The sequence below is a fragment of the Falco biarmicus genome, chromosome 1 (genome assembly GCF_023638135.1).
Source record: "Falco biarmicus isolate bFalBia1 chromosome 1, bFalBia1.pri, whole genome shotgun sequence".
NCBI classification, from domain to species: domain Eukaryota; kingdom Metazoa; phylum Chordata; class Aves; order Falconiformes; family Falconidae; genus Falco; species Falco biarmicus.
In genome coordinates this window covers 90,673,470-90,697,396 of record NC_079288.1, presented here as the reverse complement: position 1 = coordinate 90,697,396, position 23,927 = coordinate 90,673,470, and the positions used below count along the sequence as shown (strand labels likewise).

The window sequence follows — 23,927 nt, the reverse complement described above, 5'->3', positions numbered from 1 at the left end:
GCCCTAAGCAAACCACACTTAGTTAAAGATTTTGTAGCTGTTGAAATCAACTGGAAAAGCAAGGGAAATACAGCTAAGGGGGGGCTAAGGGAAGAAAGTTTCACTTTCAAGCTGCAGCTTTTATGCAGCTCCAGAAACAGAATTCACCAACCCAAGCTTTGTACTTCACTGGCATCTATTACAAGTAAGCAGTTAAGTGTCCTGAAACAATTATGATTTTCAGAACCCGAGTACCAAACAGTAGGAAACACTGCACTTTGGGCTTAAATTTGAATTTTCACCTCTTTCACGGACTTCAGAAACTTATGACTGTTTGCAAGACAGATTTCAGGCTGCAACCGCTTCCTGGAGCAAGAAGCCAAAATTAGTACTTTCACAGCCACCAGGCTTGGAAAGCAGATTTTGTTTGCCAATACAATATGGGCCCAGGATTTGTGCGAACTAAGTTCTCTTTATCCTGAGGAGTTCATTTAAATCCATACCTGACATATCCCAAGAGAAAGACCTGGGGCTAACCAGAGAGCAATACACAATTCGCAGGACGAGGGGGACTGTGACTCCCCCCGCGGAGGAACAGCGCTTGCCCACGCGGCGCGGCTGTCCCCGTCCGGCTGCGGGCACGGCGCGCACGCCGCTGTGAAGCGCAGCACCACGGACAGCTCCTCCCGCAGAACCGCCTCCACCAGGCGGCCGAAGCAGCGCGCCCCGCTGCGCGACAGCGTGAGTGACACAAAGCCAGAAACCCGTCCTCTCTCCTTCACACATCACAAAGCATCTCAGTCATGCACCTGTGAATAAGTATTCCAGAGCACCTGTGGCTAAGAGGTGCTGCTGTTCAACTTTAAGTGAGGAGATTTGACACTGGGAACCAGAGAGATGACAACTGAACGGAAAAAGTCCCGAATGAAGTTTAAATGCATTAGGGGTTACTTGGCTAGACTGCCCTCTCTTCAGCCAACCACGCCAGCATCCCACAAAAACAGAAAGAAACAGATCTCACAACACTTTTCACCAAATACCCGTTTTAAGGATGCTGGAACACTGCTGCAAGAAATGTAGTTCCTTTACATGAAGTTATTTCTCATATACTGAAAGTATATAAACATACAAGGATAAAGCCTTACTGTAGCCAAATAAAGTAGCACTACACTTAAGTAGCATCAGTTAACCAGGTTTGGACTAGGATTACATCCTACTGGCTGCACTGCATTGCTGCTTTTCCTCCACACAAAACAAAACCGAAATTAAAAGTTTTATCAGTATAACTTACTATCCAAACACTTCGGCCTTCGGATTTTATCAAAAGAAAAGATCAGACAGCTACTTGTATCACATGCGTAATACTGCAGTGACAAAAAAAAAAAACCCCAACAAAAAAAAAACCAAAAAAACAAACCAGAACAATAACCCGCCCAAACCCCCTTAAACTAACTGTAAAAGCTGTAATCAAAATTCAAGGACACCATAATCTATTAAGGAATTTACAAGGCTTTTTAAAAAAGGCAATAGAAATACCCTATTCAGTTTCCCTTATTCCCATAGTACAGCAAGGAAGACTGACTTAAAAAGAATTAAACCAGAAATCAATTATATTTATTTTTGCTTCATGTGTACTGTTTTATGGTCAAGCTGTATTTTAAGGAGAGTTTGTTGCTCCATGTAACTCAGAACTTTAATATCTGTACATTTAGCCTTGAAGCTCCATTTTAAATACTATGATAAACCAGAAGTAAATAACAATTATAAAAATATAAAGACCAAGCCTATCGAGTTCACAACTGAAAACCTTAGGAAAACATGACAGGTATAAAAAGTAAGTTTGTACGAAACTTTTAGAGGTTAATAATGCTTATATAATTAATGTACAGTGATCAAACTAATTAATGCTGTCTGAAATCAGGGTTGTCATTATCATTTTCTCATCTTTTTATCTTTCCTAAAGAAGAGCTTCTCTGCTCAGAAACAGACACTGCGGGGGGGGGGGGGGGGGACGACGGACGACGACACACGGACAATAATACTCTTACATAACTTATTGCAGCACTGTTTTAAAGAATAAAAAAGTCAACTTATTTTGTCATATTAGAATTTCTAGATAGCACTAAAGAGCACAAGTGCTCTCTTCTAGGCACTGCTAATGACAAAGTCCCCAGGTGACACTGTTTTAGCACTGATAGAAACAGCCTATTTTTGTACTGTGGACTGCTTTTGAACGGCTTCTCTGCTTACTGCTGTCAGGATATCAATGCCTCCTCCATCAGCCTGCTATCCCTCCTTCACTCTGGTGCTGTGGGAAGCAGCCGAGATGGTGGGAGAGGCTGACTGACAGAGCCCTCATTCACACGGAAGTTTAGGGGTGTCTGCTTTAGCAATGAATTGGAAAGTTTAACTCGGAACTAGTCAGAAAATCAGAATCATACCATGTCATCTCCTCAAAAGCACCTGATGATTAAGAACACGAATTTAACTGTTCTTCAAACAGCATGGCACATTTATAAACATTACTGCCAGCATCAAAATACCACTAGATACACATTTTACCCACAGTGGCAAACCAGTTCAGCCTACAGCTAACTGATTAAAGTCATTGACAGCTCAGCCCCTCTCCCGTAGTCAGGATATACCATAGCAGTCTGACTGTACATCACTGTCACATGCTGACTCTACATACATATCTATGTAACTTAACGCAACTTTAGAATATATAAGAAAAGTCTGCTGCAGTTTCAGTAGGGCTGACCTTTAAACTCATGTCAGGTCACACCAAGTATCAAGTAATTGAACACCTCAAGGGCAAAGAATGACTTTGTTGAGTGTTTTAAGTTCTTGCATTTCCTACTAACTTAACAGAGAGAAAAATACATATTTCTGCTACGATACTATTTCACTGTTTCTAATGCAGTCCCTTCCTAGTATGACCTCATTTCTAATGTAGTCCCAAAGAAACACACTGACCATCTTCTTAAAATTTCCTTTATATTTAAAAGAGTTCAACTCCAAACTTTTATTTCAACCCTTGTTCCTTGTACACATCTTGCGTTATAACATGCATATCAAAAGACACAAGTACCATAACTGCATTACTCACCTATACCTCAACCTGCTATCCTCACTGGGTAATGACATGTTGCCAACATGACTTCAATTCTGACCACGATAATGAAATTACATTAGAGTCAGCTGTAAGGTTCAAAGCTTCATTGCTCATTTTTATTGTTTTACCATTAAACAGTACCATTGCTGCTCAATTAATATGCAGTGGGGAGAAAAAGAAAAAAGAAAAAAGAGAAAAAAGAGGAAGCTAGTAAAAAACCCCTTCCAGAAAACTTAGGATTTAAAATTTGCTGGGGTCTCCTTAACAAGTCTCTCTATCCTTTCATGTATGCTTAACTGCTGATCTCCAAGGTTTTCTTCCACCATTTTACCCAGAATTCTTTTTTTTTTAAAAAAAAAAAAAAAGTTAGTTCCCTTTGAGTATTATCCAGTCATGCTCTACTTAAGAATGCAGTCCTGACCATTAGAAATTTCACCTTATGTCAAGGCATGTGTCATTTAAAGAGCTACGCAACAAACATGGAAATCTTTATTTGCATTGAATACCTTAGCTTTCCTAAATTGCAAAGGAAATTGGAAACTGCAAAGCCTACATTATGCACCTTGTAAACTAATGACAGACACTTATGATCATGTATAATTTTCTTTCAGCAGAAATCACTTCCAACTAAAATCTAGCACCTGACAACTACTGCATTTTAAACCCTTGGAAAGATAAAGCTTCAAATTAAGAAGCAATCTCAAACTTCCTCCTGTAGTGATAAGGCATCTTCCATTCAGCATATTTCATTAACCCAAGTTACCATACTTTGGAGGACTGACTTCTGCAACGGGAAGGCGTACTAACAAAGAATCAAATGTGTTATTGTTCAGCTGAAGCCACTGACTTAAATACCTTTACTATGTGGAAAGTGCATTATATACATGGGTGATGACCCTTGAAATTAAGACTACTAACACACTGAAATGATGCATGATGCTGTCTAATACACTCTTAACACGAAGGCTACGCAAGTGGTAAACAAGCTAAAACATCAAACAATCCCGTGATTTCTTACTAATGATCTATGAAATATTTATGTCACAATTAAATTACGCTGATGATTACAGTGTAGGAGCATTAGCACCGTTGAGCAGAACAAATATAAGCCTTGGTAAATTACAGGCAGGGTTTTAAAGCACTGCATTACAACAACTCCCCAAAACTAAACTTCGCCTAACGCAGGTCATACCGGGATTTATGAGCCACACATAAACCCAGGGAGCTGGGGAATAACTTAAGAAAAAAACAGCTTATGTCAACTGCTGTTAGGCATAAGGGTGATGGAACAGCCTGCGAACTGGAAATACCTGAAAGTTCGTTGTGACACCAGTCTGACAAGCAGTTACACACGGCGCGGTTGTACCGGGTCACATTAGTAACGTTCAGGAGAGGAAAAGGCTGTCACTCACTTCTGCCGAGTTTGAAACGGCAAGGGCGAGCAAACCGAGCAGCGAGGCGGCGGGTTACCCCGGCGGCCCCGGGCGGTGTCAGCGGGCGCCAGCCACCCGCAGCTCGGGAGGCGTCACAGGCAGGCGGACAGAAGTTGCGGTGAACACTCCGCTCCCCCTCATGAAAACCAGCGCTCGGCACCACGCCGGGCGAACCAGCGAAGCGTGCAAAATCCCACGTCCTCCTCATTTCGCAGCCTCCTAATCCCCTGGGCTCCCACCCCCGCCCTGCCCGGCGACACCCGGCCCGGCCCGCTCGGCTGGGCGCCCACAACTTTCTCCCCCCCGCGCGGCGCTGGGACAGGCACAGGTGCCGCCGCTCCGCTACGCTCCACCGGCGCCGCGCCTCGGCCCCCGCCGGCCCGACCCCCGCCGGCCCCGGGCCCCGCTCTTCCCCGGCGCCGCGCCCCGAGAGGCGGCAGCCCGGCGCCCGTCCGGCGCAGCGAGGCACGGCGGAGCGCCGCGGGACAGCGCTCCCGGGCGGCTTCGCACCTACCTGCGGCTCGGCGGGCTTCACCAGGTGCTTCTCCTTGTAGAGCGACCAGAGGCCGATGTCGGGCAGGAAAATCAGAGCCGCGGTGAAGAGCAGCGTCATTTGCAGAAACCTCTTCTGTTTCCTCTTCATGGCCAAAGCCGGGCTGCTCCGGTGGCGGCGGCGGCAGCTACCCCAGCACCACGGGGCCAGGTCCTTCCCTCCCCGCTCTCCCTCGGAGGCGCCCGGCGTCGCGGAGAAACTTCGCCCGCCTCACGGCCGCCCGCCCCGTGCCCGGGCGGGGCCGCCCCCCGCGGCGGCAGCGGCGGCGGCGGCAGCGGCGGGGCCGAAGCTGACGGCTGCTCCCCCCGCCCCGGCACGGCGCTGCGCGGTGGCGGTGCCGCTCCCGGGGGAGCTCATGGATCCATCTGCGCACGGAGCGGCAAACAGCCCGACGCGCAGCGGGAGGGGGAGCAATAAAGGGGGGGGGGGGGGGGGGGGGGGGAGAAAGGAAAAAAAAAAGAAAGAGGCAGCCACACACACACACACACACACACACACACACACACAAGCCGAGTCCAGCGAGCAGCGCTGGCCCGAGAGAGCGCCCCCTCCCCCGGCTCCCGGCCACGGCGGGAGCGCTATCACTGCGCACAGCCCCCGCGGCTCGCCGCGCCCGCCCGCCTCACGCCCCCCTGCCTGCCCGGGCCCGGGGCGGGGGGGCGCGGCATCATGAGCTCATCACGCGCAATTTGCTAAGCAAGAGTTTAAATAAAATAAGGGGAAAAAACCCAAAAACCACAAAGAGGGGCGCAGAGGCCGGTGTCGCGGCACAGCGCGCCCCTCCGCGCCGGGGAGGCGAGCGGAGAGGGGGTAGCCCCTGCGCCCCCCGCCACCACGTGCGGCTCCCGGGCCGGGGGCGTGCAGCGCCGGGCCCGCCCCGCCGCGCCCCCTCATCCCGGCCGCGCCCCCTCGTCCCGGCCGGCCCGAGTGTGCCGTCCGCCGGCTCCGCGCCTGCCCGCGCCCGCGGCCTCCAGCCCCGCAGGGGCCGTCCCTGCCGCGGGGACCGCGGGCCGGAGCCGGGCGGTGCCGCCGCCGCCGCCGCACAGAGGGAGCGGAGCTTGCAATTCCCGTTCCGGTCTGCCCTCCTCGGCGCCGCGCGAAACGCGGGGGGAACCGCGTCGAGCGCCCGCGGGCGGCTCCCTGCCCGGGGCCCGGTACGCCGCGCCAGGCGGTGCCGGGGCGCTCACCTGGCGGGCAACCCCCGCAGCGCCGCCCCCCGCCCGCCCGGCCGCGGCCCCGGCAGCCCCGCCAGCACCTGCCTTCCCGGCCGCGGGGCTGCCATCCCCGGCTTGGGGAGCGGCACCGCGCGAGGAGATGTCCACAGCGATGTCGCTCCGGCTGTCGCCTCTGCCCGGCTTGTTGCATCGGACCCGTTTTGGCTTCTGGTCTGAGTTCAGCTGCTGGTTCCGACTACGCGGTGCAATTACCCTTCCTTCCCAAACTAACTCCTCTTGGCAAAGCAGGGCGACGCTTAGGTTAAGCTCCCTAGGACTTAGTGCCCTCTCAGCTTAGTCACATCAAACGGTGGGGAAATGTGTACCAGGCTGGTCACATTAACGTGTCTAGAATGAATGTTGGAAAAATAAAGGTGTCTCTAACTTCCTGCGTATAAAAACCCATCCGTCAATTACAGTCCATATTTCTGTCGGTGGCTAAAATATTTCTGAGTGTCTAGGTCTCAAACCTGCAGTGGGAATCCTCTTTAACCAAAGTGTACCTCTCCACATGGTGGGAACTGTCCCTGCCCCTTCCCACAGGTGAGATCAGTCCTGTGCATCCACAGCACGGTCTTGTGTGGAAAGTATTTCCTACACGTGCATAAAATGGTACAAGAGGTGGTGAAATAGTATTTTTAGGAGGGTAGATGGAGATGAAGGAAAGCTTGTGGGAGGAACAGAACCCTGAAGGTGTTCTTCATGTAAATGCTCTTCATGTAAACGTAGGACTGGAAGGGACCTTGCAAGGGCAGCTCCTCCGTGGCTCTGCTCCAAGGCACCATCGGCTACATCTCTGTCATTCTTGACAAGTGTTTCTCTAACCCATGCTGAAGTCCTCCAGCGATAGGGCTGCTGCAGCCTCCTCAGGCAGTCTGTTCTGACTTGCAGTTACAAACTTTTTCTTAATGTTTAATCCGAATCTTCCTTGCTATGATTACAGTGTTACATTAACGGCCTAAGAGACAGCAAGCAGAGTATTGTCTTTACATAGCTAAAGCCCGCTTCCACGTACTGTTCCATAGGAACTCCAGAAGATCTCAACAGCTGATGTCTCTTACCACTTTCATCAGGACTGTCTTCAACTGATTTGTAAGTTTCTTGAAGTGCAATGTTCAAAGTGGACATAATATGCTATGTGGGACCTTGTAAGTGTTTTTAAGAAAAGCAGTGTAATTGCGCATGTGTCACAGTCTCTTCTCTTTTTCCATGCTTCCACATAGAATGCATAACAGCAGTAGGCCGTTAACTAATGGCCATTTTGTGATACAATTTAAGCTCTGGTTGGATTAGTTCACTAATCAAATGAACTACCACCTAATTCTTTGTTCCTATCTCTCTATATATGCAGCTGAATACTTCTCCCTTTTGCACTGTCTTCATTGAACATCATCATTTTTTCCCCAAAAAAATTATCCAGTTTGTCAAAACCACTTTGAATTTAAGCCTATCTGTCATATACAAATTTAATATTTTGTAATCCAGACTGTTAACAAGAACTTCAGCATGTTCAGATGCAGCACAGATCATTGCAGAGCTTTGCAATATGTATCCTCCCACACCGGGAGTGAGCCATTGATACTTTACTCTCTCTGTAGTTTCCAGACAATTTTGCACTCACCCTGATAGCTGCAAAACCTACATAAACTAATCTTGCTTAGAAGAGTGTCACGTGCAAGGATTTGCTCTGTTGTCTTAGTGACAAAGGATATATGTCATTGTCTTCTTTTCACCCACACCAGCCTATAAGGATGTCATGGAAGATCACCAAAAACACTATGCAAGCACTCACAGTTTTTGATTGTTGCAGCTAACCAAGAAGGTATTCAGCACAATCACATTTTTAAAATTTGGGTTTGTAGTCAAGAGCTGAATCCACCAAAATATTAGAAGTATTCACAAAACCAAAGGGCGTTGGTCTCCTTGCCAGAAATTCCACTTTTTTTTAGCTCTTCATCCAGGGTTAGGAAACTTACCCCAGCATACAGAAGATTTTGATTCAGCTGCCTTTTTGTCTGAAGGGATTCAGCCCTGATGTTCTTCCACTCAGTGTGAGAAGCATAATAGCTAGTACCATCCTAAGTATAGAAATGATCGCTATGAAATCATGTAATTGTATAGAAAAAGTAGGTCTACTGGCAGGAAGGATTTAGGTGATGTCGCATACTGGAATTCCACGGCATGCCAGTTAAGTACTCCTCCAGAGGTCGAAGTGAATGCACACATTCACCCCCAGGAGATGAAATTCAATTTAATTTCCTGAATCCTGAGAATGATTTTGCAGTAAAGGTCATAGTCCCACAACTGGCAAATTCAGGCCAGGTTTGTAAAGAATAAAGGCAATTTTTCAGCAAATATTTTTTTCATGCAATCATAAGCCTCCTAGCCCTAATAAGAATTGCTGAATTTTTAACTACTGAATTAGTTTAAAGGAAGGAAAAATAAAAGTAAAAAGTGTCACTGTTCTGTGAGTTAAAAGCTGCGAACACACATCAGGGCATGTGGCAATAACGTATGCTTCCCCTAGAAGAGCTTGTGGTGGAGCTGCAGAATATACAGTTTTTTCAGTGGGAAGGCATTCAAGCCTTCAAATATTTGCTGTTTGAAATCTCAAGCCATATATGAAAAAAACTGAAAGAGGTGCATTCTGAAGCTTTTCAAACCTTGGCACCACAATTTAGTGTATTGGGAACATATTTTCATTTCCGCTGCTACATGACCTCCTAAGCCAAAAATTACACCAAGACTTCTGATACGACCTAGGACAGAAGATCAGAGCAGAGTGTAAATCCTAGCAGGGATGCGAGCTACCAAGCGAGAACACTACAAGAAGCTGTTCAGCCACGTGTTTCAAACCTAGAAGCTGAACTCAGCCTGCAAGGTAAATTTGATGATCAGAGCTTTACTTATAGAACTACTCAAAAGTGGCTCCAGCTCATGGCTGATCAATATCCTTCATGCAGGCAAGCCACTATTCAGTGCATATATTGCAGGAGCCAGATAAAGTACCCACCTTCATGTTCACCATTAAAAACAGCAGAGGTTGATGTGCTCTAAACAGAGAATGAATCTAGTAAAACGATGATTAACCATCTGTAATATTGCTGTGTAAAAGAGTGAATAAAGGTAATGGAATGGGAGTTTTCTTTAATTATAGTATTTACCTCCAGGTAACTTGGGATGTAAAATGACCAGGTCAGCGCCCATGTTTTGTTTCAGCCTGCTTAGCTAGAGAAAATATGTAGTGTTGCAAACCACTCTCAAAGGCACGAAGAGGAGCAAAGGCATCTGTTCTTTTACTAGTATAACCCAGATCTGAAATGGAGTCGCAAACAATTGGCAATTCTGGTATTTAGGGAACTGACATGCTCTTATCATGGCTGGTTTTCATCCTCAGATGTGCAAGGGTCCCTCACAGCACCTCACACCCCCTCTCTGTATCACTTGTCTTAAGATCAATCAAAACCTCAAGGGAAAGACATGACACTGGTAGCATACTAGAAATAGAAATGGAAATTCAATGTGATAGGGAAGTACTCTTTTACAAAAGTTCAAAATCCAAGAATCTCCAAACTCCCATAGAGAACATATATTTTCAATGTATTCTGCAAAGGAAAGTTTCAACATATCCATCTCAAAAACTGAAATGCTCATTCATATATACACACTGCTATAAATAACAATAATGTAACAGGTTTTTTATTGACCTTCTGTTTCTAAGTCATTTTGGCCTCCTCTGTCTCCAGTTTTGTCATCAAGTTTCAAAATCATCATCACATACTTGTACTGCTGCTAACTGTGGAAATAATTTTTTAAAATCTAATTCATTGGGTTGGTTTTTTTTTTAGAATCAAACTCTTATTCTCAAAGCTAACTAAGAACTTCAGTGGAAGGGAAAGCCAAGAGCCCTCCTACCCATATAGGTAATACAGTAATTCAGTCCTGGGAGACAAACTGAAAAGAAGTTCCTTTTATCAAGATTTTTGGATCCTGACTTGTATTTTTCAAGTTATTTGGTTTAGCAATATTGCACAGAGCCACAAAATTTACTTGAGATGTATGCTACAAACATTTACTAAAATTGAAGTAGTTGTAAGTCTGAAGACATCTTCATTTTAGCTGTGGAGATCTTCTAGTCTTAGTACACTTAAGGGTTCATTACCTTAAATAAAAAGTTTAATAGCAATGCAAAGAACTAAATTATATGACAGGATTATTGGGGAAGTCCCTCCCAAAATTTTTGGCATTTAGAAAATAATGTCATTCCTATTTCAGAATTATAAAGTTGTGTTTAAATTCCAAAGAAAAACTATTGCTCCAGCAAAAGTCACATAGAACTTAAATGGGCAATGCTAACACCCTGATTATTTCAACATTTAAATCTTTATTTGTTTGACTAGCTGGATGATGGATGATTGCTTCTTCATTGTTGCTGTGCCACTACAAACTCAAGAAAGCAAACAAAAGTGCTGATGGATCAGACTTTCTGCCAGTTACCTCGCAAGCTGCAGATTCACTACTGCACAAAAGAAATCACAGAAATGTAAGGGTAATCAGAAAAATTTATTTTGAGAGAGAAAATCAGTACAATGTCAAATATTTCTAAATAGCTCAGTAATCATAAAACACTGATGTCAGGGAAAATAGTTGCTTTCTTCCTTTCACAAAAATCCACAGTAATTTGGACCTAAATATGGAGCAGGAACATGGCATTTGCAGGAAGTTGGATGAAAAAAAAGTTGTCTTCTTTTAGATCATCTTTTTCAACAAACAGAAGCAACATATTAGCTTTACAAGAACAGAACAAACTGAACTCTGCGTTAGCTAGGAAAAACGTTCAGTGTTTTTGAAGTTCTACCCTCCTTTTATGTTTTCTCTCTGGCCCATTTCAGAAAGCTCGGTATACATTTTCCAAGTATCTAGTAAAGGCTCACATCAACATTCCTCTTCTCATCCAAGAGTTTCCTCTGCCTGATGATACACAAGGCCTTCATGCTCACCACACAACCTGATCCAGGTTGGATCTAAAATAGCATCGTATTACTGGAAATAAAACAGTACATTCTGCAAAGCTTCCTTAACAAGATTGGGAGCCTTATCTCACCAAATTTGTAAAATGTGCAGAATATATCAAAAGGTAGCAGATGTCACCTTCAGTTCTGATTTCGCACTAGAGACATCGCCAACAAACTTCGGAGATGTCTGTGTTGATAAACAGGAGAGGAGAATGGACTAGAGGGAGCTCCATATTGCTTAGTTGCTTGTTTGCCTCCAGTTTTGTTTTGGGTTGCTCCAAACCATTCTTTCCAAGACTAAGTCCAGGTCTGGCACTGGGAATCAGTTATTTCAGTTAACCATAGAACAGGGTGAATGAATGAGATGGCACTCTGCCATCCTCCATGCACTCCCAGCCAGCTGAGCACCACATGCCCCAACCCTTGCCATGCCTTTCTGCCATTCCATAGGTACGTTACACATCCTTGATGTCTGAAGAAAATCACTTTAGTGGCTTGCTCAGAGACCTCCTGTCTCCTGAAACACTTCAATAGCCTACACCTTTTCCTCTCCTTGTTGTGTCACAGATCAAGACATCAGCTTGAAATGTGAGCAAATTAAAATGTTGGTTTCTTACTAACAGTTCAACGCTAATAACATGTAGCATTTCCCTAACTCTCTGATGGCTGACTATTGATTTCTAAGAGGTATACCTGGGACAGCAAATGCTATCTAAAGGTGAGGAAACTGTCAAAGAGAATTTAAATGGAGACCATAATGCTGACAGCTCCAGTTCCATCAGTGAAGACTTCTAGTATAAGCATATATACAAAAACATGAAGCGAGTAAGAAGCAGTACAGTTATACTACATTACTGCACTGAATTCCATTGTGTGCTATAGGAAGGCATCACAGATGCCATAGAAGGCAAGGTGATGGTTTTACATTCTGGGTACAACTCAGCGATTACATAACCTGCATTCAAATGACTATGTATTGCTCCATCATTAAGGAGAAAATGTCATGTTATTTAAAATTATAATCACCAAATCCAGTGATTTCTGATCAGCTGTGTGACTTGATCAGAATGATTTGCAATATTGATTTCACCATATTCAGGTAAGAAAACAAATGCTGAAAGAAACGAGGCTCAATGTAAATACTTTATATTAGAAAGTATTTTTTGTAAGGGGGGTTAGTAGGAGGTTTTCCCACTTTTTAATGATTAAAATATTTGACATTTTCCATGCAAACGTTGAAGAACAGAGATAAGCCAACAAAATGTAAACCATAAAGGACTAGGACGCCATGCAGAAAAATGTTTACTAGTTTCTTTATAACCAATAGATACTGTCAAGTTGATCTACAGTCTTACTAACCAGATATTTAGCATTTTCCATGGAAGTTGTTATCCACATTTCAAAATAGCCATCATGAGAACTGGAAGATTTTTTTTGGTTATTGCAATTCAGACATCGCAAGTTGTCTTTTTGGTCTCAGACTTCATTCAGGCTCATAGGATATTCAACAGTAGTAGGACTCAGAATACATTAAGGGATCAAACATAAGAAATGCAGACATCATCGATTATTGTGAAGGAGGTAAAGATAAAATTAACCAAAAGCTTATTGAAAATTTTGAACTAAAACATTTAATTTCAATGAGTTCCATCATAGCACAACGGTGATAAAATCAAGCATTAATGGCTATCAGATATAAAAATATGTTACATCTAAGTGGCCCTGAATTTGAAGAAGCTGAGGGGTTTAAAATATTTTTTTGGGGGGGTGGGGGGTGGGGGGGCGGGGGGTGGGGAGGAGTTCTCATTCTGTGAGTAAGAATCAAGGTAATAACTATCAAGAAACTGAGGGCAGAGACAATTTTAACAAATGTGTGGACATCTCCATGAACTCATGCTTATCCCTTTTGTGAATATTCATGACAGCTGGCAATTTCTGGTGCTAAAATACCCACTAATCCATTGTTTTGAAATATGCAGCTTACTGTATGTTTCCGAGTCTTGTTTTGCCTCAAAACACTCAGAAGCGGCACCAGGTGCTGGAACTGCAGTAACTTAACTGAAGAGCTGATAGTCCTTAGACAACACCGAAATGTACATGGGGGAAGCCAATAACATCCTCTGCTGCTGTAATGTGAATCAATAAGCGTTCTGTCCTGTCCTTTCACTTCAGAGTTAGAGCTCTCGAATGCATGTAGCTGGCTTGAAGTTTTTACTGAAAGCAAGAACACGAACAGCTTCATTTTAGCTACAGCAATCCAAAGTAAATCAGAAATGAATCAGGCTACAGGCAATAAAACAGTACTTGTTTGTGTGGCTTGACAAACTTATCCTTTAAAAAATGCTAACACTGTAACAGAAACATTGTTCTATGGTAATGCCCAATCTTCATAAAAGTAGCTTAAAATTCCCCCCCCCCCCCCCCCCCCCATTGTTTAGAGGAAACATTTTTTTATAACTAGGATACAGAGGGCCTTCCACACCTTGGGAAGCTAATTTTAGTTACTTAATATGGTATCAAGAGGATCATTCTATGTTCAAGGATAAAAAAATAGCTAAGAATAGAGCCAAATGGATTTTCAAAAAACTTTCATCCTGAAGCTAATGATAAATTTAAGAATAGCTAATGTTAAGAGCTCTTTATGAAGTGATTAATGAAGTCTGTCAAGCAGTAATTCCCAAATTCTCTAGAACTTTTTCCAGGTACATGCATCTGCAATTTTATATATACTAAAGGAGAGAGAAAAAAATTAGGAAGAAGCTTTCTGCTGTAATTGTAGATTCTACCTAATGAAAAAAAAATCAGAAATTTGAATTATATGGAAGCAAATGAATTGGTTAAAAACTAAACAACAAAAAAACCCTTAAAAAAAAAGAGCAAAATGTCTACATGGTAAGGAAGCTTTAAAAAATCTGAAATAGCAAAAACCCCTAAGACCTTTTTTAGCAAAGTTCAAAGAAAGTTCCTCATTTCAATGTATATAAATGGATTTTGTTTAGCATAAAATTAATTTTCTTTTTCAGCTTTTCCTTTCACCCATCAGAAAGACCATCAGCCTCCTTCACCTGCCCACCTGTGTTCCCACACGCACATGCTTAGTTGAGAGATGTTTTTCACTTATGTCCTTCCCCATGCTTTAAATGACCTTGCATTGAGGACATTGGGACATCATGAATGTAGATGTGTAATACTGGAGCTAATTACTCTGATACATGTTCCCGACCTGAAGAGCATATAACAGGCATGTGAAAACGTACCATACAAAGTACTTATCAAGATAAAGAGTCACAGTTTGAACACCTCAGCAACAGGTAGGGATTTTGAAGTTTCATATAAAATCTTGAAGCTTATGTTCTCAAGATATCACACCTGAGTTAAATACTTTCCAGCCTTTAGGAAGCCACCAGAGCAGTTTGCTTTGGTGGTATTAAGCCTAATTTATATGCTTCAAGCCTTTCAAGACCGTTTGGCATCTAAGGGTAAGACTGAAGAGACTATCAACCTATATACATAGGAGTAATATCATGGTATCTCAGGCTACTTCACAATGAAATGTCTCTTTTCAGATAACGTTTATGTATAAGAACAAGTTAAATTGTCATCTCTTCTTTCTTTCTTTCGGGTCTCATACCATGGCATTCTGCTAGCGGAGAACTTCCTTCCCAAGATAGCGGTCCCCATCTGTCATTTCACTTTTCATGTTTCTCGGCGGAGTTAAAAAGCCTGACAGTTTCCATGAATAACAATGACACATACTCTTATATCTTGCAAGGAGGCACAAATTTTATTGATAAAAAAAGGGAAAAAAACCCCACAGTGTTTAAAGAGTTTTCTGAGTGCTGCTTATGTCTGTTTTGAGTGAAGATGGAACTGCCATTGTGCATGAGTCAACTACCCAGCCTATATCTGTTAGCATGTAATTGCTGACTTAGGTGACTGCATCTAAGGACCTGTCTTCACTGTGAACACAAATCTGTTTTGCAACCAACACCCCATACTTTCACAAGAAAAATTCTTCTGTATTTTGCAGCAGCCCTTGCTTAGCTGGCGTTCCAACAGCTTTTAATACACAGTTTTAATACAGTTGCTGACCACTTTTATTCGTCTACACTTAAAAAGCTGCTTAAGCACACTTGTTTGAACACCTTGAAAAGTATCCTAAAATCATAGAAGGGAAGCATGTTTTGCAGGAGATGCTCACAGGCAGCATGTAGAAAATGTGCATTTATTGTCATGAGTGGTTTTCATGGTAGGTTTATCAAACATAATGGCGTATTGTTGTTACAGAGGCACATCTATAATACGTAATTTTCAGAAATGCTGCACCTATCTATTTGGCAATAGGTTTATTTTGCCAGTGCAGAAGACAATGGAAAAAAAAATTCTCAAGAAGGGAAAGGGCCTCAACCAAGCTTACCTAGTTTTTTGTGATTAATAATGCAGCACTACGTCAGACTTTGGTCAGCCTCGTGTCAGTCAAAAACATTATTCCTAGCACAAGCTAATTCAAATTTCAGTCTGAAAAATTTCCTCTGGTCTCTTGAGGTTCTTTACAGAGAAAACAACTTAATCCATATCCCATATTAAATGATATTATGAAAGAAAAGGGAAGCCATCAGCATATAGAACTGCATTTAGAAGCACTTTTCTTTATTGGCATGAGTTATTTGGTATTTTACTTTTCCTTCAGCTCCGTTCTTGATTGTAGTCAATCAATTTGACTAAGAAATTATACTTATGTCTTTAGGGGGTATGCACTATTTCAGATTATAATTTAGATATATGCTTTTTTAAAAAAAAATAAATCTACCTTCACTGTGTAAAATCCAGCTCTTGTAGAGGCTGGTCAAGCATCAGTCTTGGGGAAAAATACTGTTCTATATTATGTTAGTGATCTTGGCAGAAAGGTAGTGTATGATAATGACATTTTGAGTCACCAGCAATAAAGGAGAAGATTAGAATGTTATATAGGAAGAGATAGCTGACCTTGAGGGCTAGAATAATAAAAATGAATATAGTCTTTGTATAGTCTGGGACAAGGTCATATATAAAATGTCCAGGAAAAAAAAATATGAAAATTGTGAATGAAATTTTAGCTAGTAGACTAAAATTCCATCAAGTATTAAGAGAAAACAACTTAGTTTGTTTTAAGAGGCTGTTATTTACTTTATGATTAGGAAAATGCATTGCGGCTACATACAATAGCAGAGACCTCACCTAATAGATCCAAGGGTCCCTTTCCAGCCTGAGGGGTTCGACTGACTTGTTTAATCTCTTTGACTAATGATACTTCTACCTCCTTTCTTAATGAATGTTATGAAGAAGTCTAAAAGTTTCAAAATTGTGTATTGCCTTTCTACTCAAGGGCCAGGAGCATTGGAAAACATACTTAGTTTTCCAATTGTGTACTTCCTTCAAGAATTAGAATTTTGGAACTGGATACTTTTGAAAATGCTTACAATTCAAACCTCTGATGGCTTAGTCACTTTGACAAGTCAGATGCTAAAGGAAAAGAACAGCACATGAAGGAGGCAAAGTACAGAAAGAGAAATGTTGTTTCTGTCCAAATGAAAACTTATTGAAACCAAGCTGGAGCTGGGTCACAGTCCCTTTTAAGGGGAACAATAAAGCTACTTCTGAGTATTGGGTCACCCACGATGTATGGAGTCACCCAAGCTTACTATTTCTACTCCAGCTGATTCAGAACAAAGGTCAAAAAACGGAAGACAAAATAGATCTTAAGATTCTTTTTGTTGCTGTTTGCTTATCTTTGAAGGGAGCAAGCTGTGTACACAGCCTGAGTAATTTTGGTCATTGTGATTGTATAAGGACATTGATGATAAGTTGGAAAATGTCCAAGTTCCTCGGTATACATCATGATAAATTAAAACATATGAAAATTCTTCTTTTTGCAGGGGATCCACCCCAGAAAGATCTCCTGGGTTAACAAGGTCTCAAATGCTGTTTTTTCCCCAGCTGGAATGCCAGGTGTTTTTCACGGCCTAAGCTCCACAGAAGTTCAGCAGAATTTTACATGCCAGTAAGTTTCAGAAAAGTATACATCAGAGATCCTACTTTATAAAGAGGGTGCCTGACATAAGGTGGAATTAGGCTTTGCACACAATTACTTTATTAATATGGCATAGTCATGGAACGCTTAAAATTCTGAAAAATGAAAATTCATAAAGCGACTCGTGAATAAGTTGCCAATATTTTGGAACAAAAGAATCTATTTCAAAATATCGTGACCCTGGGCAGGCTTGGTTAGTCATCCTCCTTGATTAGTCTGCACACAGCAGTCTGTATCAGATGGAAGGACTTTTAAATTTTCCCAATACACACAAAGTGTGTCCTAAAACTAATAACTGCCATTTCAGCTACCTGTGTCTAAAACACAGTGAATCTAACAATGTAACTGTGCTATGTCCTTATCTGAGGGAATACCAAGAGAGTAGTATTATGTCACATGTCAGTATTTGTGATCATTTTGTTATATTTCAAAATGCATTGAGCTTAATTTTTAGAGATTTTTGTTACAGGCATGTGAGGAAGGAGTTATCCCCTTTGTGGAAGACAGCAACAGAATTAAAAAGCTAAGGCTAATGTGGAAATGGCACAGTATGAAACATGAAATAAATGGTATATAACAATTTTCAAGATGGAAACAACATGAAAAAAAAAACTTCACCAAAGCTGACCAAATTTCAGCAAATTTGTATGTATGTATATATGTAAACAAATATGTACCAAAATGGTTCACTAAGAGAGCACATTTTTATGACTACCAAAAGTTCATAAGCACAGGAAAATGATGATGAAGTTAAAGAACTTCAGAAAGTTAGAGTGTCTGATGAATAAGAATGTACTAAACCAGTTTCTTCTCTGAGAATTTACAATATCTTTTTTCATCATGTTTGTATTTCTAAATAAAGTCTAAAAAAATGCATTAACTTGCAAACTATAATTATTACTTTTGATAGCTGACCAATCCTTCTACTCTTCCTAACTATTGCCGGATAAAACATCATGTGCTTTAAAATGTCTTACGACTGTCTGAAGTCACACTACAAATAGGTAGGGTAGAGGTAGTAATATAAAGACATTTGAGTTTAAGATTCAAGTTGTATGATGTGCCAACAGTGCAGCTGCAGTTACAGTTGGTAGCTCCATGGTGGAGCCAAAAGCATGAGCTTTACACTTATTGCTGAGAGAGAATCAGAAACATAATGTAAGTGTGAGAGCATCCAGCTTTCTACAGGAATGCTTTGTTCCAGCATACCCTACATAATCGTGATTTCTTAGACCTAGCTGCAATTGCAGAAGTGTTTCTATTTCTAATGAAATAGACTTCATTAACTGAAATAGCTAGTTGTTTATGTAGAGTGACAGTCATTAAGTTTCATGGCTGCTGAATGTGGATTATATCATAGGTATACCACAGCAAGGGGCAAATTCCCATTTCAAATAGGAAATCATACAAACAAAGCCATTCCACAAAGATTTCAGACTAAAATCAAGTATCCTGGAGACAGGCAGCATCTTTGGTTTTAGATAAATACTTTTATATGCCAATGAAAAGCATTATTCAATGTAAAGCATCTTAACCGAGAGGGAGTATGTAAAACACTGCTTTGTTAAAGTACCATTCCAAAAGTAACTTCATAAAGCAAAAACTGTTTTTTCCCTATTCACAAACATTTTAAAATACAAAGCACCATATACATCAGCTTTTAGTAAGCCTTAATCTCATTTCCAAAACCGAAAGCTGTTTTGCTCTTTAAAATTACTGTATTTGAAGCATTATAAATGTTAACATTCAGATATACATTAAAATGGTACGAGTAAAAAATAATGATGTAAAATACAAGCAATTCTAGGTTATTTTGTACTAGCTGTGTGCTGCCTCTTCATCGAAAGAGCAAACAAACAAACAAAAAGCACCAAAACTGAAGTTACGAGTGAAGCATGATACTGCTTCCCATGTCAGGCTGGATTGTTCTTAGAAGGTGAATGGATGGGGATACCCAAAAGAAAAAGCCCTAACAGTTTACTACTTTGCTTGTGAATTTGTGGAACAAGAGTTAAATGCCAAGTTACTACTCTGGATGAACCCCTGAGTATCACAGACAGTCCAGCCTATTTGATGCAGGCATAGGGTAACAGTTTCCTAAACCAGTTAACAGCTACATATTTGAGAGAAAGCATTCTTGTTATTGCATGTGGCAGTACAACTTTATGGCTTTGTGCACCTTCACTTTTAAACCTTCTAAAAATCATGTTATCAGAAGAACTCACTTATGTCTAATTACAGTGGGTTGTTTCTTGCCTCAAAGCCAGCAAAGAGCACTCTTTGAGATGAGCCCAGGTTTCGGTTTCTTCTTACAGCTGGAGAAGACTCCTTTGACTTTGCGCTAGTTTTGCCTGGCTGATATAAAAAACTTAACAGCATCCTCCCAGGCTCTACAGTGTCTTCGCTGGTAACTAACACACTAGGAATGACAGTTCTCTCTCATTTTAAGAGTGGTAACAGGATGGCACTTCTGCAAATTTCTGGAGATATAATTTTCAGGGCTGTGCCCTTTAAAAATACTTATAAAGGCAAATGAGCTACAAAAATGTGTGAAATGTTCATTTGTATGTATGAGAGTCATTCAGTATATTAGCAGTTAGGGGACTATAAAATTTCAGGTTGCATGTGCAACAGGCATGAACATCCTGTACTCATTTTGGAGGGGGTACTTCCTATTCAGAGATGGATGTAGAATGCTAACAGAGTACATTTTCATACATAGCTGATGGCCTATCATACTCAATCCATCTCCATTCATTTAAACCATTCATTTAAACATGAGGAAAAACTAGCTATTGAAATATACATTGCAAGTTAGTAGTGAATTTCCATTTGTCTTAGTGTTAGAGGTTAAGTAAGCTCTGAAGTAAGAATCAATCCTGAGAAGTACCGTTTGAACTGAAATATACCTTTCTAATTTGTAAGCTCTTCAGTTAAGAGATGTATCTACTTACACAGTATTTCAGACTGGAGAAAAAGAGATGGAAGCATTACTGCAGCTAAGGTAAGAGCAAAGGCTCTCAGTACTAAGTACAAGATACTGTGCCAATTGCCTGGAGCAAAAGTAAAAATGCAACTGTACATTGCATGAAATTATAAAATTATATGCTGCCTCTAATGACATACTTTTCTATCAGAAACTTACTTCAATAACAGAAGATTTCAGAAATTAGCAAAGTTCTAGAGCTATTCTTGCAGCACAATTTGCTATTGCAAATGCTGAAGACATACCAATATTTGCATAGTTGGTGCAAAGTGGAAGATTTGCTTTTGCAAAATAGCATACAACATCCCCATAAGGGAGGAGGCTAGACAATGAGAGCAGTCTGCATTTCCACTGATGATGATAATAAGCTAATGATCTCAGAGACTAGCTGGACATCAAGGAGGCTGTTGCATTAGCAACAGGGAGAAAAGGGTGCTGCGATGACAACTGTCATGCAAACTCCTACTCAGCATATTGCAAATAAGTTCAGCTGAGCTGACAAGGAATATGAAACTGCTTATATAACCAGTGCCAGTTGTTTTGCTAAGGAAAATAATTGTTATGACTCACAAGAAGAGGAAAGGAATTGCCTGAAACCTGGCAGAACAAGTCAGTTCATTGCAATGTTAAAAACATCAGGTAAAAAACCAACCAAACAAACAACAAAAAAAAAAAAAAAGAGAAAAAAAAATGTGGAGGGAGTAATTTCATACTAGACAAATCTCTAAATCAAGTACTGATAATTCAGAACCTTAATGCATGTGAATCAATGCAATAAATAACTTTAAAAAAATATTTTAAAAACTCTGATAATTAAGAAAGATCATACAAATATTTGAAACAGTTATTTTTAAAAAAATATATTACCAGGACAAGGTAATTCTTAAGTATTTTTCTAACATGCATTAAGAAAACCTGGATTTTGGGCAATACAGTTTGATTAAAGCATATAGGGTACCAAACAGTAGAATAATTGTAACACTAAATGAAGAAGATAACTTACAAGCTCAAAAGATGCTGCTCTTAATTGCTATTCTAATTTAAGTTCTATGTCATTATGTTGAATAAAGATTAATCAATAACAGAACTGGACATTGTTTTGGAACCTACAAACCAATAGCAGTGATGCAGCTGCCCACTGATTTTCCATAAGGGAGAAGAACAGAGTCCCAGCCACTAGGAATTGGGTTAATACATACATTTCCGAAGGAGTGATTTTCCCCCAAATGAAGGCCATCGTAAGCAAAATAGGTTAGAAAACAATGTGTAAAGATAAGGCTGTCAAAATATTGTGGAAATTCTTTAACAACAAGGTGGCAGCTGGAGAGGAAGAATTGTGTGGCAATAATCCTGTTACAAAGATGAGATTTACATCCAAAAGCACATCCTGGTTCAGGGCACTGTAAGGACTGTACTTAACAGCAAAAGAAAACAGCAAGGAGGAAATAGAAAATAAATCAATGTAAACTTCAAACCTATGGAATATAGAAACCTGATAAAAGAAGTTAAAGGTGTTGTGGAAAATGCATAGCAGAATGGACCTACAGAGTTAGATTTAAGCATTACTAGGTCAAATGTGTTGGTGGTAATTAGATGCATCTTCTGATGGATGTGACAAAGTAACTGCTTACAGTGCGAGACTGCAAACTGCTTTTGTTTCCTCAGCCCCTACCACCAGTAGTGGTGATTCAAGTAGTGCCAAAGTACCTTCACAAGGAGAATACACCACATAACACTTTAAAAAAGACAAGATTAAGAAACAGGCACTGAAAGTCTAGGATCACCCACAGTCATACGAGAAAAGGCATGCAATCTCAAAAATGAGTGGGATTAACTCTTGCAGTGCCTTATTAAAACAACAGGTGGACTCACCCGCTACTTTTCTGGAAGACATGCTTTATACAGGAATATTTTGGGGTTCAGAACAGGATATCTTGGCAAAAGATAAAGAGTGGTTACTATGGAGGTCAGGCTAAATGCTCCAATAATACCTGCATCCAGTGAAACTTTGAATAACACCATTGCAATAGCCTGTTCTCATGTCTTGCTTACTAGAAGAGATAAATTCCTGGCTGTATGCTCTGGGTCTGCTTCATGTTGTTAATCACTTCGTAATTTCCCTAGAGAATATATTGACTAAATAGTCTCAGTCTCAGAATATTCCTTTTTGCCTTTCTGTATCTGTGAAGCAGCTATAGCTTTTCTCTGTGCTGGGAACATAAAATAACTTTACCGCTTTTAATGTTTCAGTGTTCTTGGTGACTCTCAGTTTTCACAAATCTGAAGTAGCAGACAGATGCTTTGGAGATAAACTCCAGATTTTTACAAGGCTTTTAAAATCCTTCCTCTATAGTAACTGGGAAGCTGCTTTCCAGAAATTTTTGGTTCTGTGCAATTATTTTTCTTTCTTCAGCTCTAATCACACTTCAGAAAAAGTTATCTCTATGAAAAATAAATTAATTGAAAAAATAAGTTTCCTTTTCCTTCCATACCTTTCTGCACTAATTGCCTCAGCAGCCCTTCTAGTTTGATTAGTTGGAATGGAAAAAAAACCCCGTGTATTTTCATGCAGTTTTGTGTATGCTGTTGAATATACAAAAAAGCAGGAAATCAAATAATATTAAAAAACGCACAGTTTGTGTCTGACACATGACATTTCTGTCTGAAAAATACCATGTCATGAACTGATAATGTTGACATTAAATTAAAGGATAATTCTTGGCAAAAAAGCCTAAGGCAACAATGAAATACTTTGCTGATAATCTGGTGTAAAGCTGGGACAACCAGTCCTGATTTAAGAAAGCCATGATGATTGGGGAATCTCATGAATCACCTGCATTAATGTATTTTGAACTCCAAAGCACATACTTTGATGCTCTTTCCCAATGTGGAAGCTGTACCAAGAATTTATACACAATGCATCAAGGCAGAAAAGACATTAAAGTAGAAATTTCAACAACAGTTCAAGTAATAACTCTTCCTTATTATAAATTTCCTATTAAAAATTTATGTCTTAAGACCAGTATCCAGACTCGGGACTTTTGGGAACTGTGACCACTAAAGGTACTCACAGGAATGATCCCATGGCATCACATTGTATCCAAAGTGCCTCTTTCTGCTGCAAGAACTGTCAAAAAGAAGTGGTGATGTCAGGCTTACTGGCATTCCCTTTGTCACTTAAACAGAAGACTAACTTATAAAATTATGTAAAGCATATACAGATGTATGTTAGCTACTACTTTATGCAATGTATAAAATGTCTTTCTATCTAGTGCTTCGAGGCACAAAACATTTGTTTGTTTTTTTCTTTGGGCTTCACTCAAATTTAAACTCTCCTTCAGGGCTATCAGATGAGCTGCCCAGAAGAAGCTCAATAGAGCTTGAAATATAGCAGGTGCTGAATGGATGCTCTCCCTTTCCAGCAGCTGTAGCATGTAGCAAAGTTGCCTTTATTGGCTTCTAAGGTAGTGAATCTGCCCTAGTTTTTCACCACAGCCTCAGGCATGCTGCTGATCATTTAGGTTTAAGCATATTGGAAGCTGTAAATGCATTTTGCTGCAGC

The 23,927-nt window shown here is 40.9% G+C and overlaps 1 protein-coding gene across 1 annotated transcript in view; it reads right to left on the bottom strand.

The window, feature by feature from the left end:
• GALNTL6 (polypeptide N-acetylgalactosaminyltransferase like 6) overlaps window positions 1–5,418 on the bottom strand; it is a 485,739-nt gene extending 480,321 nt beyond the window's left edge. The window contains exon 1 of the mRNA XM_056326843.1: window positions 5,042–5,418. Coding sequence (XP_056182818.1) covers window positions 5,042–5,170 — 129 coding nt within the window. The 5' untranslated portion in view covers window positions 5,171–5,418. The remainder of the gene's footprint in view (window positions 1–5,041) is intronic.
• Window positions 5,419–23,927: the final 18,509 nt, after the last annotated feature.